The sequence below is a fragment of the Muntiacus reevesi genome, chromosome 6 (genome assembly GCF_963930625.1).
Source record: "Muntiacus reevesi chromosome 6, mMunRee1.1, whole genome shotgun sequence".
Classification (NCBI taxonomy): Eukaryota; Metazoa; Chordata; class Mammalia; order Artiodactyla; family Cervidae; genus Muntiacus; species Muntiacus reevesi.
Window position 1 is genome coordinate 39983457 of NC_089254.1, and position 15677 is coordinate 39999133.

Consider the following 15677-nt stretch of genomic DNA (forward strand, 5'->3'; position numbering starts at 1 on the left):
AGCAAGCTTAGAGTTTAATATATAACTTAAAGCAGATCCGCTAGTTACTGTATGGTCTGTTAGAATGTACAAGTTGTTTAAGAAAGGGGACCAGGATATGGAAGTTCAAAAAACAAAGAAGATTTCTGGCCAAAAGATCACAAGGAATGCCAAGGCGAGGATAATTTTAAGCTGAAGAATGAATATGAATTAAATTGGTAATATCAAAGGGAAGGCTTTCTTATTCATAATGTTTCTTTCATAGAAAACAATAAAGGGGAAGTGGGAGAAATTGACTAGAAAAGCGTAGGAAAGGGGCTTCTGTATGTTCTGGAAGCAGAAGTGATGGGTAGACTTTTCAAGGTGCTGCTTTCAGGATGTATTCATTTGCATTCATATCCCTGTCTAACTCCACTTATAAAGACAACTTCTAGGGACTTCCCTGATGGTCCAGTGGCTAAGACTCCATGCTTTCAATACAGGGGACGTGGGTTCAATCTTTGGTCAGGGAGCTAGAGCCCACATGCTGCAACTGAGATTTTGCATGCTGCAACTAAATATCCCATGTACTGCAGCTAAAACCTGGAACAGCCAAATAAGTAAGAATAAATAAACAAAGTTTAGAAGACAACTTCTAGAAAAGAAACTTTAATTGGATAAGAGAGAACAGGGAAAAGTGAATCCAGGTCTAACTACATTATACATAATTTGAGAGATACATAACTTGAAAAGTGAAATTAGGGTGCTGTTACCAAAGAAGGTATTATAAAGATAAAGCAAAAACATTTCTGTTGTTCAGTTGTTAAGTCATGTCCGAGTCTTTGTGACCCTTTGGACTATAGCACCCCAGGCTCCTCTGTCCTCCACTATCTCCTAGAGTTTGCTCAAATTCATGTCCACTGAGTCAGTGATACTAACTTGCCATGTCATCCTCTGCTGCTCCCTCCCTCTTTTGTCTTCAGTCTTTCCCAGCTTCAGGGTCTTTTCCAATGAGGTGGATCTTCGTGTCAGTTGGTCACAGTATCAGGGCTTCAACTTCAGCATCAGTCCTTCCAATGAATATTCAGGGTTGATTTCTTTTAGGATTGACTGGTTTGATCTCCTTGTAGTCCAAAGAACTATCAAGAGTCTTCTCCAGCACAACCATTTGAAAGCATCAATTCTTTCAAAAGTACAAACGTGCAAAGAAAAATCAAATGCCCACTTCAGGATTTTATGGAGTGTAAAGGAAAAAAATGAGTTATAGAGAAGGAAATATAAGGTCAGTAGAATGTTAGAATAGGCTCATTTGGCTGAAGCACAGGATGAATAAATGACAGAATGAACCAGATTTTGACTTGCCGGTTGTCTCCACCTTCTTACTTGCCAGTCATCTCCACCTTCTTCTTCATACACACACAGCACTTGTCCCAATCAGTGAATTACTCTCCCTAGTTTACAAAATTTTAAGGTGCATATTGATTTGAGAAGCATTTGACTCAAGGGACAGGAAAATTTGAGTCAACCATCCTGCCCACAAATGAGTAATGGGGCTACTCTTGCCAGCTATTAGCAGTCAGACTCTTGGCACAAGTATTATAGAGCCTGGTGTATTTCTTCTTCAACCTTAAGAAGACTGCTACATGACTAGAACAAGCAGTTTTCTTTCTTTTCTTTTATTTTTTTCCATTTATTTTTATTAGTTGGAGGCCAGTTACTTTACAATATTGTAGTGGTTTTTGTCATACATTGACATGAATCAGCCATGGATTTACATGTGTTCCCCATCCCGATCCCCCCTCCCACCTCCCTCTCCACCCGATCCCTCTGGGTCTTCCCAGTGCACCACGCCCGAGCACTTGTCTCAGGCATCTAACCTGGGCTGATGATCTGTTTTACCCTTGATAACTGGAGCCCATTATACAGAGTGAAGTAAGCCAGAAAGATAAAGACCAATACAGTATACTAACACATATATATGAAATTTAGAAAGATGGTAACGATAACCCTATATGCAAAACAGAAAAAGAGACACAGATGTACAGAACAGACTTTTGGACTCTGTGTTAGAAGGCGAGGGTGGGATGTTTCAAGAGAACAGCATCGAAACATATATATTATCAAGCAGTTTTTCTTAAGGAATATGCCAAGGAGTTTTTGTCCATTTGAGCTAAGTTGCTGATCTTCCTTTGCTCCCCCTATCTGGGCATTCAAGTAGTGGAGGGAACAGAGCGGTTGTACTGGGGACATTTCTGAAAAGTGTAGGAACTGTGAGATGCATGCCATTTTCAAGTTGTAACATTTAGAGTTTTCTCCTCAAATAATCCACTGGAATTGCTCCTTGATTCTTCTCCCACTCCCTACCCCATCTTTGCTCTGAACCCAGTGCCAAATAATTTGTGGGAGCTTCACTTTCTTTATTTGCAATATGAAGAATTTGGATTAAGTTATTTCCTAAGGGTTCTTCCTAGGTCATACATTGATATCAGATTGAAAAGCTTGTCTGGGCTCTGCTGAGAAAATACCTGACTGCTTTGGGCTAAGAAGTTTTGTCTTCAGACTGTAGATTATGAGAATTAGGTACATGTTCTTTAGAAGCAGAATCATAGGATTCATATTTTCCCCAGATGTCTTACTGACAAATATGTAATTTGAGAAGGTAGTATATATTTCAATCTATTATTTTATTTTGTAAAATGCAATAATTTTCAGTTAAGTGAAATAACTCAATAATTATTCAAATATAATCATAAGCAAGAACCACTGAATTTTTTTTGAAGAGAAGAGTAAAATGGCTAGAGCATGCAATGGTATGGTGAGCTTGACAGTGCTATGCTAACAGAATGATTGATGCAGGTATTCTATAAGCTACCAGATCTAGGTAGGTCAGATCAGGTCTGGGTCATTTGTCATTACTAACAAATGACAAAAAACAGAAACTCTAAAAATGATAATAATAAAAGCAAAAATTATATCTGGGGCGAATAAGATAGCAGATTATTTTTTATTTTCATTATATATAACATTTCTTAAAAATCAGTATATGGCACTCTATTTTTTAGTTTGCTTTAAAATGTTTGCTTATATACCTAAAATCAGATACTCTTAAGATACAGGCTCTATTTTTCAACTCAGACATTGCCCAATATCTGTTGCTTAATCCTTCTTTAATTGAAATGTCTAATTAATAAAAAGATGTCTTTAAAAGTGTATGTATTTTATGTATACATATGTACACAGAACTTTTCTAGTCATGCAATTTATTGATTGGGATCATGTATAATTGCAGATAACCAAAACCATAATAGTTTTAAGAAATGAGTATTTACTTTTTCTCTTATAACACAATATTCTAAGCTATGTAGTTGCTGATATTTTAGCTCAGTGAAGCCATTAAAGACCCAGGCTGTTTCTAACTTTTACTACAATATCCTTAGCATGTTGGATTTTTCCCTTGTCCAGCTCTCTTTGTGGTTTGTTATCAGAATATCAAGTCTAGCAGAGAGTGAAGAGTCTATGGAAGTCCCAAACAGGAATACCCAGTCTAGCCAAAATGGACTGGATGCAAAGGGTCTTGATATCAGATATAAATTTTAGTTTAATGAATAAAGAAACCCCCTCCTTCTGTGTTAGGTCTCAATGGCCAGGACAGAGATGCTGGAAGTTGCAAGGGCAGCTGAGGAGGTGGGGAACCAGACCGTATGATGGTTTCAAACAACCATGATCCATGCCCTGGGTCTGAAATCCATGTTATAGGCCTGAAACTAAAAAGGCTCTAAATAGAAAAGAATAGAGAAAATATATGGTAGGCAACCAGCAGAATTTTTCATAATAAGGATAGTGGGTAAATACTAATAAAATTGCCTTATCTGAAAGATGCTATGATAAATTGTGAAGGATGATAAAGTATTAGTGAAATATGAGGCCAAGATAGACCTTCCAAAACAAATGTGAAAATTCATTTTAGTTAATGGAAGAAAATTTATATTAATTCTCAGAAACTTCTGCAGGTTTTTTCATGGAAAAAAAGATACAGCCAGTCCCTGAATGATTAGACAACTATTTTTGTTGTTGTTTTCTTAGGTAAGTAAACCTTTGAGACAACTTGTTGTTCAGTTGCTCAGTTGGGTCTGACTCTTTGTGACCCCATAGACTGCAGCATACCAGGCTTCCCTGTCCTTCACTATCTCCCAGAGTTTGCTCAAACTCATATCCATTGAGGTGGTGATGACATGCAACCATCTCATCCACTGTTGCCCCCTTCTCCTCCTGCTCTCAATCTTTCCCAGCATCAGTGTCTTTTCCAATAAGTTGGCTCTTCCTATCAGGTGACCAAAGTCTTGAAGCTTCAGCATCAGTCCTTCCAATGAATAGTCAGGGTTTATTTCCTTTAAGATTGAATGGTTTGATATCCTTGCTGTCCAAGGGACTCACAAGAGTGCTAGAACTCTAGCACCAAAGTTCAAAAGCATCAATTCTTCAGTGCTCACCCTTCTTTATGGTCCAACTCTCACATCTGTACATTACTATTGGAAAAATCATAGCTTTGACTATACTGACCTTTGTTGGAAAAGTGATGTCTCTGCTTTTCAATGCGCTGCTAGGTTTGTCATAGCTTTTCTTTCAAGGTGCATGTGTCTTTTAATTTCATGACTGCAGTTACCATCCGCAGGGAGTTTGGAGCCCAAGAAAATAAAGTCTTTCACTGTTTCCATTGTTTCCCCATCTATTTACCATAAAGTAATGGGGCTGGAGTCCATGATCATAGTTTTTTGAATGTTTAGTTTTAAGCCAGCCTTTTCACTGTGGTCTTTCACCTTAATCAAGAGATTCTTCAGTTGTGACTACTAATGTGGTATTTTTGTAGTAGAAGAACTGGTTTAAATTGATAATATATTTTCAGGAGCCAAGACTCATCTTGGACTACAAAATGTGAGCTTGTCCATGTTATATTAGGCGAATGATTCTAGCCTACTTTAGTGGACAGACTACATCTGTTGTTCTATAGTTAGCATTCTCTCAGGCTATCAGAAAGGATCTCATCACTTTACATGCCCCACATATTCAACTCAGTTCATCACTCAGTTGTGTCCAACTCTTTGCGACCCCATGGACTGCAGTGTGCCAGGCCTCCCTGTCCATCACCAACACCCAGAGTTTACTCAAACATGTCTGTTGAGTCGGTGATGCCATCCAACCATCTCATCCTCTGTCATTCCCTTTTCCTCCCACCTTCAGTATTTCCCAGCATCAGGGTCTTTCCCAATGCCCCACACATATTAGACAGAAAGAAAAGAAAAGAGAAGTACAGTTGCTGAAAGACCTCTAGACTCATAACTAGGCAGAAGAGAATTGAGAAGAGTCAATAATGGTGATTGCTCAACAGCTGTATTGAAGTAGCAAGGGTAAATATGTTCTTCTGACTATGAAAGACCAAGGAAGGAAAACAGAATTTTAGAATATCTTGTTTTAATTAATTCAGTGTGATATCAGTAAGTCCAAGACCTATGGAAATGCAGGACATTTGGAGATATAAACAATAGATGATCAATATTGTGATGGTGGTTTCCAGTTATTCATTTCTGATTGCTCCACTGTTTTGATTGAAAAAAAAATGATTTTGAATTTGGAAAATAATATGTGCAAGTGTTCTGGATGTAATATTTGTGTGCATTCTATAAGCAATAAGTTTTCCTATCATTTGTTTTCTGCTATCATATTGGGTAGAAAAATAAATTGAGATTACTGACAAATATATGAGAAACACTGAAGAGTAGAAATTTTGATAGTTCAGTTAAAAATACTATTTTGTATGGCATCTTGCTCAGACTGTACCAGCAGTTAAGAGGCAACTGAAACAATACATTTGAAAACTTCAGAAATGTAGAAATATATAGTTTTCAAGTATATTTACTGTTTGTGTAAAAGGTGTTTGTGTTGCATATATGCACACTCACGTGATTTTTTTTATGTGGTCATGGTGGTGCAAAGAGATTGTTAGTGAATTGTAATTTTGAGATTAAAAGGAATTGAAGAGAATGTGATTTTTGTAACTGTTATGAAGGTGGTGGCTTGGTCACCAAGTCATGTGCAACTTTTGCAACCCCATGAACTGTAGCCCACTAGACACCTCTGTCCTTGGAATTTCCCAGTAAAGGCATGGGTTGCCATTTCCTTCTATCACAGATTCCTATTTCCTCTGCCTTTAATTTTTTGTCTTGGCTAAATTACCCTAATATGTTTGAAAAGATCAGGGTTTTAGAAATTTGTATTTATATTTTACAGATATTTTTATTTATAATTCATTCTTCCAAGTATTAGAAAAACAAAAGCTTTCATTAGATAAGTCTTCATAATTTAACATAATTATTTTTAAACATGAAAATAATCTATGATAAATTCACAGTATTGGTGCCTTACCTAAAGCCCAGCTTGTTTGATGCAAGGAGATCCAACCAGTCCATCCTAAAGGAGATCCGTCCTGGGTGTTCATTGGAAGGACTGATGTTGAAGCTGAAACTCCAATACTTTGGCCACCTGATGCAAAGAGCTGACTCATTTGAAAAGATCCTGATGCTGGGAAAGATTGAGGGAAAGGAGGAGAAGGGGATGACGGAGGATGAGATGGTTGGATGGCATCACCGACTCAATGGACATGGGTTTTAGTAAACTCCAGGAATTGGTGATGGACAGGGAGGCCTGGCATGCTGCGGTTCATGGGGTCGCAAAGAGTCGGACACGACTGAGTCACTGAAATGAACTGAACTGATACTCAAAATTACTTCTATACTAATAATAAACTCTAAAAATACTTAAAATATTTCAAACATTATAGTTAAAAATCATCTGTTCATATTTTATACAATTGATGTATTACTTCTACTCATTTTATAAAGATAGTAAAATATTAATATTGGTGTAATTCTTTTTTTTAACTTTTTATATCACCCTACTTATCCAAATCCAGAGTAACTTTAAATAACTTAAAAATCTTTTCAAAACTTGAAGACATACTGAGTGAAACAAGCCAGTATCGAAAGGGCAAATAGCATAGATTTCTCTTGTATAAGTTACGTAGAGTAGTCAAATGTATAAACAGAAAGACTGGAAAGGAAATGACTGGGGGAAAGGGAATGTGGGAAGTTTAAAAAAAACAAAAAGATCTTTTTAGCCATGCGATGAGATATACTATGCCATTTCGTATATATTCAGTTCAAGAGTGATATGTGTCTTTTGCTGTAATACAGACTTCATTCTAAATGAAAATGAAAGAGTGCATGTAAAACACTGAGCACTGACTTGGTGGATAATTATTATCTTAGTAAATGTTATCCTTTATTAGTATGGGTGATAAATGTTTCAGAAGGTCAAAAGAGCAATGTGAGATAATGCAAGTTTTAAATGAGTTCCTGAGTATGTTTATGACAGAATCAAATTACATACTTATTTTCCAATTGTATCATTCTAGGAGGAATTGTTGATAAGGATCTTCGTCACTACCTCAACTTACGATTTCAGAAGGGTTCTGTGGACCATGAACTTCAGCAAATCATTCGTGACAACCTCTACCTCCGCACAGTGCCATGTGAGTAATAGGCAGTGTTATTTTTTACTATAGTAACAGATAAATGTTCAGTTATATATTTATTGTTTAATTTAAAAGAAAAGTTAAATTTCACTGATTTTTTAAATGATAAACTTTTGGAACAGGCAATTTATTTGAGATATGGAAGTTATAAATGCAAAAGCTTATAACTGCAGTTTTGTGATTTATCATGATGTCAGATCCAGAAAAGATTAGTGATTTTCAAGCTATAAAACCTAACTTACTTCTCAAGTTGATATTGAGAAATATTAGTTCTAGTCCATGATGTTGATGATTTTAATGTTTTGGGTAGAACTCCACACAGGGAGACAAAGAATGCAAATTCAATTCATTAGCTGAACAAACTTTTTATAGCTAGAATCTACACAGTAACTGCCAATATCCTCACCAGTTTGCAGCAGAGAGGTCTTACAAGTTAAAAGGAAATTATGCATCAGAAAGTAAAAAATGTTCTGTAACTCTGAGAAAGTGATGACATAGAGTGTTGGGCAGAAATGTCTTGTACATAGCCTATAGAAATTCACAACAATCCCTGATTATGAGCAGGTGCTACTTCAAAAGAGAGGAATTGGTAAAATGATAAACTTTACAAATCAACTTTTTAGTACCTGCTTCAGTTAATTTGATAATCTTCTGTTTACTTTAGGACAACTCAAGGACTTTTCAAGCCAGATACTAGGTTATAAATAGGTATCAAAGTCAGTTTCTTTCAAGGTAGAGTCTATGACCTTTGGAAATTTTCCAGTCTCTCTGGAAACTCTGATCTGCGGGTGTTATGTATGTTCTTTCTTTTGTTTAGTTTTTGTTGTTAAGTTGCTAAGTCTTATCCAACTCTTTGTAATCCCATGGACTGTAGCCCACCATGCTTCCCTGCCCATGGGATTTCCCAGGCAAGAATACTGGAGTGATGAGTTGCCACTTCCTTCTCCAGGGGACCTTCCTGGCCCAGAGTTTGGATCTGAGTCTACTGCATTAGTAGGCAGATTATTTACCACTCACTCACCAGGGAAGTCCTCCTTTTGTTTTAGTTTTGTTTTAAACTGTAATAAACTCAAAGATGGGGTCTCTGGAAGGTTGATATTAAAGAAAGAAAAACTTGGCTGGAATAGATGAAACAAATAAACCATATATATAGTTTCTGGGATTGAATTACCCAGAATTCAGAATTCTGAATTACCAGAACTATGTAGAAGGTATGGATTAAGGATGACTATACTGAAAAAATGAAAACACACAAAGAAGTAAAATGGATAATTCAGCATCCATTTAGCCTACACACATCTTAGGAAGGGTAGACCCTTGCCGCTGTTAGTACTAAATGCTCATCAAAACAAAAATGTCATGGCACCACTATCAGATATTCCTAGATGCGAATCCTTATCGATTGACATCCTGTCAGTCCAAATGCTACTTCTGTCAGTGTGTGTTAGTTAAATGAATAGATTTTTGGACTCTTGCTTTAAAACTAGGCGTAGAGAAAAGTGCATTCTTAAGTCTGTAAGTTTGACATTAGAGTGATGGGCAGAGGAAGATAGATTAAAGTAAGTGACTGAACTATTTATAAGGAAACGAATGGATGCGTTTTCAAAGCTGTGATGTTGTCAGTACAGACATGTGAATTTATCTTCTGTGACATGAAAGAAAGGAGATCTGAAATACTGAATAAAGAATCCAGGTACTTTATTATATTTAAAAGCTTGGAAGGATAGATAAGAGGCTGACATTCAACAATACTTGTAGTCCTTGCTAAGGTAATCACATAAATAAGAACTTGTAATTAAATATGAAGATAATAGAAGTAAGTTTTGCATTAATTCATTAACTTCTTAAGTAAGTCATCTCTCTTTAGAGTACCCAAGAAATACTATGTTGGAAAAATAAATATAGGAGTAAAATAACAAGGCTTATATGAGTAAACATAAAGGGGTTTGTGATATGATTTTTGTACAATGTCATAAATTCAATTAGAAATCCTTGAATAGCTCCTATAAAGGAGATGATTAGAAACTTAATGAATCTGAATATACTGATAGAACAATTTGGATTTGTAGCCAGTACTCCTAATATCCAGTAATACCATTCACTAACAATGCTCTTAACTTAGCATAAAAGTGAAAAAAAAGCATCTAAGACAGATGTGATTCTGATTTATATTATCTATGATTACTTTACACTGATGAACTGGATCTGGACAATCTACCAGCTTCACTCAGTATATATTTTAATGAAATGTTCAGATATTTACAAAGAGTATGCAGCAAAGATGTGTCAGTAGTGTGAAAAATTCAGCTGTTGTTTAGGAATTTATGCATGCATCCAATATGTCTATTGAGTTTGAGTATGGAGTGACATTTGTTACATATTCTTTGGGTCAAATCATTCTCATTGGTTTTCATGTATCCAGAACCGTAATAGGAGCACATGTTACTGTGGAGCTTGTCTCTGCCTTTATTCATGTGTTCATTAATATGACACCTCTTGTTTAATTTACTAACAGGAAAGGTCATGGAAACAAAATTATTAACTTCTAACTATGTTTGGGTGGTTTAACTTTTTATAAGGTGAGACTCAGTAATTTTGTTTACTACCACCACATTACTCCGCCATCACCAACTACAACTAGTAAGAAACGAGCAAAGTCTTGGAGCTGTATTTCCTTGGTGCCTAGTGAGTAAGAGAGTCTGGGGTGAGGGCTACAGAGACTTCATCCTTTCTATGCACACAAATGTACTTGTCCAAATCTTATTGTGAACAGTTTAGCTTCTTTACCTCCTTCTGAAGGACACCTGGACCTGGCTACTATCTTATTTCTGATTTAAACATGGGAGAGAAGTTGTCAGTCTAACTCTCTACTGGGTCTTAATTATTGAGGCATATAATATAAAATTCCATCAGTCTGTTCTCTGTCCCATAAACAAGGGTTGACTGCATTTATCATTTTTATTTTGTCTTCCCAGAACTTTATCTCTGAACATAATTTCTTAAAATATATGTTTTAAATCTGTGTCTCTAGGCATGGAAGGCAGGACTTGATTACAGAGATAAGAGTGTTCGGCATACAGTGAACCTGAGTGCTTACTTACACTCACAGGCCCACACATACACGAGTACACACACACACACGCTCATGAGATCAGTTGATCATCTTCTAAATTGAATTATGTAGAAAAGATCCTTAGGAACTGACTGTATATTTTCTGTAGAATAAAAGCCAGTCATTTGATTCTATCTATTAAAGACCTAACCTTGTACCCAAATGTACTTATATATTTAGTTGCTAACTGTGCAATTTTTTTAGGATCTTCCCTGGTGTCTCAGATGGTAAAGAATCTGCCTGCAGTGTGGGACATCTAGGTTCGATCCCTGGGTTGGGAAGATCCTTTGGGGAAGGGAATGGCCACCCACTCTAGTATTCTTGCCTGAAGAATCCCATGAACAGAATAGCCTGGTGGGTTACAGTCTATAGGTTGCAAAGAGCCAGACATGACTGAGCCACACACATACATACACACACACACACACACACACACTTTCATGAGATCAGTTCATCATTCTTTCAAATTGAATTACATAGAAAAGATCCTTAGGAACTGACTCTATATTTTTTGTAGAATAAAAGCCAGCCACCTGATTCATATCTATTAAAGACCTAACTTTGTACCTAAATGTACTTATGTATTTAGTTATTATTTAATACTTAGATTTAGTATTTATGTATTTAGCTAACTGTACAATTTATTGGGGGGCGGTACACATCTTAAGGGTATACTGGTGTCCTAAAGTGAAACTTAAATTTTAGTTTTTCTGGAAATAGAACTGCCATATGACCCAGCAATCCCACTTCTGGGCATACACACTGAGGAAACCAGATCTGAAAGAGACACGTGCACCCCAACGTTCATCGCAGCACTGTTTATAATAGCCAGGACATGGAAGCAACCTAGATGCCCATCAGCAGATGAATGGATAAGGAAGCTGTGTTACATATACACCATGGAATATTACTCAGCCATTAAAGAGAATTCATTTGAATCAGTTCTAATGAGATGGATGAAACTGGAGCCCATTATACAGAGTGAAGTAAGCCAGAAAGATAAAGAACATTACAGTATACTAACACATATATATGGAATTTAGAAAGATGGTAACGATAACCCTATATGCAAAACAGAAAAAGAGACACAGAAGTACAGAACAGACTTTTGAACTCTGTGGGAGAAGGTTAGGGTGGGATGTTTTGAAAGAACAGCATGTATATTATCTATAGTGAAACAGATCACCAGCCCAGGTGGGATGCATGAGACAAGTGCTCGGGCCTGGTGCACTGGGAGGACCCAGAGGAATCGGGTGGAGAGGGAGGTGGGAGGGGGAATCGGGATGGGGAATACGTGAACTCTATGGCTGATTCATGTCAATGTATGACAAAACCCACTGGAATGTTGTGAAGTAATTAGCCTCCAACTAATTAAAAAAAAAAAAATTTTAGTTTTTAAATAATGAATACTAAAAATGACACTTTTGACAATTAGATTTCAGGCTATATAGGTTATAGGTAATGGAACTTTACAAGAAATGAGTAAATAATGATGAAACAAAACTGTTGTGATCTGGAATGTGATAAAGCCTAACCAAGAAAAATGCATATATATGTAGATAAAGAACTCTAAAGAATTTAGAACATCCATCAAATGGGACTTCTATTACCTTGATAGTATAGAAAAGACAATTTCAGAAGCACTAAGCTAGCAGCACCCATTAGAGATTAGATGAAATTGTTTAATTGAGTGTTAAGTGTACCTTGTTAAGGCAGCGTGCATTGTCCTTTGGGTATTATAGACTCAAAAGTATATGAGAAAAATGAGTGGAATTGAAACAAAAAATATTGGAAATTTTTCAAATGTTTAAAGACTAAAAAATGGAGTTTATTTTAATATTCTACTGAGCCTAATGATTGCATGTAGTTAATGAATCTAAGCAACCATGATTGAATTGACTATGCTTTTTAAATATGAGAAAAATAATCATTTCCATTTATTGATGAAGTTCTGTTTTTTCTGTCCTTAATATTTATTATATATGTGAATTAATTTTTGAGGCAGGTATGAACACAGATATGAATGGTGAATACTTTTTCCCTTATATCAGGTGACATGAGGAAGGGACTTCAATAGCCAATTTTAGAAGTTTCAAAATGAAACGGAGGATAGTTAAAATTAAATTTCTCTCCCAATAACACACTTTGTCATATGTTTTATTAGGAAATATTTTAAATTTATCTGAAGCCAAAAGAAATATCAGTGTATATAAACCAAATAAAAGACAGAAATCAATAAAACTAAAAGTCTAAAACTCTTCCATAAAAAGGAAATGAAATGAAAATCATAAGTTTAAGATATGAAAGAAATTACTTTTATGGAAGAGCTGATTGAAGTGTAACATGCAATGATGTTTCTACATATTTAAGCATTTTAAGTTAGTATAACTAAACTATGTTAAAAAGAAGCATTTTTGAGAATAAAATTGTAAGGCTTCTAATATATTTTTAAAAATTCTCTGTTATACTAAATTATCTTTCGTGTAAAAACAAATAGAACCAGACTCTTAAATGTTAGGGGTCTCTCTCCTTTTAAGAGAGACCAGCACAATGAAAGGTATAGCTATGCAGAATCAATGTCCCTTTGCCCTAATTATACAATCTCATATAAGACTGCGGTCAGAGTTAACTATTGGAGAGAAGCAGGTGACCACATATCTATTAAAAAGTCTAGAATTAGGGCAGAAATTTCATGGGGATACTTTATAGGGAAAATTTATTTTAATTCTTAAGCAAAAAATACATATTTTAAAGTTTGTGGAAAATATGTGCTCTTATTCAACAAAGCAATATTTGTGTAGGCATGAATGAATCTAATTACTCATAATTTGTGTCATGAAGGTATGGTTCTAAGCATATTGTAAGAAGTGAGAGTGGAATCAATCTGTGGAATACCATAAAGCTAAAATCATCTTCTAACAATAAAGTGAAATTCTCTGAGTTTAAGGTAATCAGGAACATAATTAAGTACTCAGAATATCTTTAAGCAATATAGGCCTCTACGCTGGGGTGGTAAGTTGAACTGTAGATAGACATGTGGGCATAGGACCAGAAATAGAAGGTCCAACTGTGTTTTAAACCAATATATTGCAACAGCTGTATATTACACATCTGTTTCAAATTTAACTTTATTGTTTCAAATAAGAATCATCAATTTAGAATCTCTGTTTTGACATTGTTTTTAGGATGTGACTCATGTTCTTCCACAATTATTTCAGAATCAAGTTCCAGATTTTTGTTCTTTGAAAATGAATTTGTATTTGATTTTTTAAAATAGCCTAATTATATTTTGTGCTAAGTGTTGAGAAAAGGGTATTAGAGAATAAATATGATTACTAGCCCTGTGGGCCAAAAGAGAAGGAAATCTGTAAATAAATGAAACTAAATTTCTTGAGAGATTTATAAACTTCCCCTGGAAATGTAGGTCAAAAGAAAAAAAATTCAAAAGCTTCTGAGCAGTAGCAAATGTTTCAAAGTGTCTAGTCATTCAGATGTATGCCTGCCTGGTATATTTATTAAAAATGCATTGTTGCTTTATAGAAAGTTATATTAGATTTGCCCTCTCCCTCTTATCCCTGAGAATAGTAAGATCTAGTTTCTTGTCATATATGTGAAAATATCATAGATTTTCTTTCTTTTTTTTTTTTTCATTGAGCAAAACAAATGCATTTTTCTGGTCACATAGTAACGTTCATTGGTTTGGTTGACGGAATACACTGTAGGAGAGAAATGGCTTCAAAATGTTGCTTAAAATGGAAAGTCAGAGGATATTAAAAGGGATGGTATTGATTTATCCATTTGACACTACAGGGCAGTAGCTTTAGAATAAAGGAACATATCTGGCACAAAAGAAAAGCAATAAACACCAGCAGTGAACAATGTTACTGATCTTCCAAACCACATATAATTCCCTTTACCCTGACTTGATCACATCTTTTTGTGGTTATGGCCCAATCTTTCTTCTTGGCTTTTTCTCTTTTGTTTTGTACTTCTCTTTTATCTTCATAAGAGGAAGGTTTTCCATAGGAAATCTGGGTTTGTGGACCATGGCAGATAGTATGTATATTCTTAGGCTTCAGTGGTTCCAGCAGCTGCTCAAGGAAAAATTGGAGATAAGTGTGTAAAGCATTTTTCCACCTTCAAAAAAGCCAGTCAGTCATTACTTTCAGTGTAAAATAGCTCACCTTCCAGGGAGCCCAGAATCTGCTCCCTGCAAACTTCAGAGTTGTAGCCCAGTTGGATATAAATTAGGGGTACACTTCCTTGCATGTCTCTGCTCTTTTTAAACAGAAAGAATTAGGAGTCTATCAGGTCATACCTACCCAAGTTTTCAAAATTGGTTGATGAATACATAGGCTTTGGATGATTATAGTAGCTGAGGGAAAACCATAAGCAGATGACAGTGGACATTAATATTATTGCAGGACTTTAAGGCTGTAGGTTGTGGTACAGCACGCAATCTTAATTAACCAAAAGAACAATGAAAATAGAATACTAATTGTGATATCCTTATGTTTAGTGCAATAGTCAGTCATTTGCACATCACAGTTTAGAATTGTTAGAGCATGATGAGTAGACATAGCCCTTTACTTTACCTATTTGGCAACATGGCACTATGGAAAGAGCATTCATCTAAGAATTGAGAGCCATTGGTTCTAGACTAGGCTCTGCCGCTGACAATAGAACCTTGGCATAGGCTTTACCTTTGAGACTAAGGAGAGAGAGAGATAAGGGAAGAGAATGAATTCTAATGGTTCTTTCTGCTCTAAAATGCTGTGCTTTTCTGTTTCTGCTGGCTTACTTTTCTTTATCATAATTCAAATCAGTTCATCACATTGGCTTAAATTATTCTGAGTATGTAATGCCCTCGATATTAAGCAGGTGTAAACAGCTTATGGAAACTAAAGATATATCAAATACAGCAGACACTTCAGGGAAAAATAAAGAGCTGAGTTTTAAATTAGGTGCAGTTCTGGATAAAACCAACCATGCATATATTTTCAGATTTTTCCTTGAATG

General features: G+C 35.6%; 1 protein-coding gene across 5 annotated transcripts in view; it reads left to right on the top strand.

The window, feature by feature from the left end:
- Positions 1–15677, top strand: part of MAGI2 (membrane associated guanylate kinase, WW and PDZ domain containing 2) — a 1418773-nt gene that overhangs the window by 407825 nt on the left and 995271 nt on the right. For all 5 annotated transcript variants that reach the window (XM_065939768.1, XM_065939769.1, XM_065939770.1 and 2 more), the window contains exon 2: positions 7427–7543. In XM_065939768.1, coding sequence (XP_065795840.1) covers positions 7427–7543 — 117 coding nt within the window. The remainder of the gene's footprint in view (positions 1–7426; positions 7544–15677) is intronic.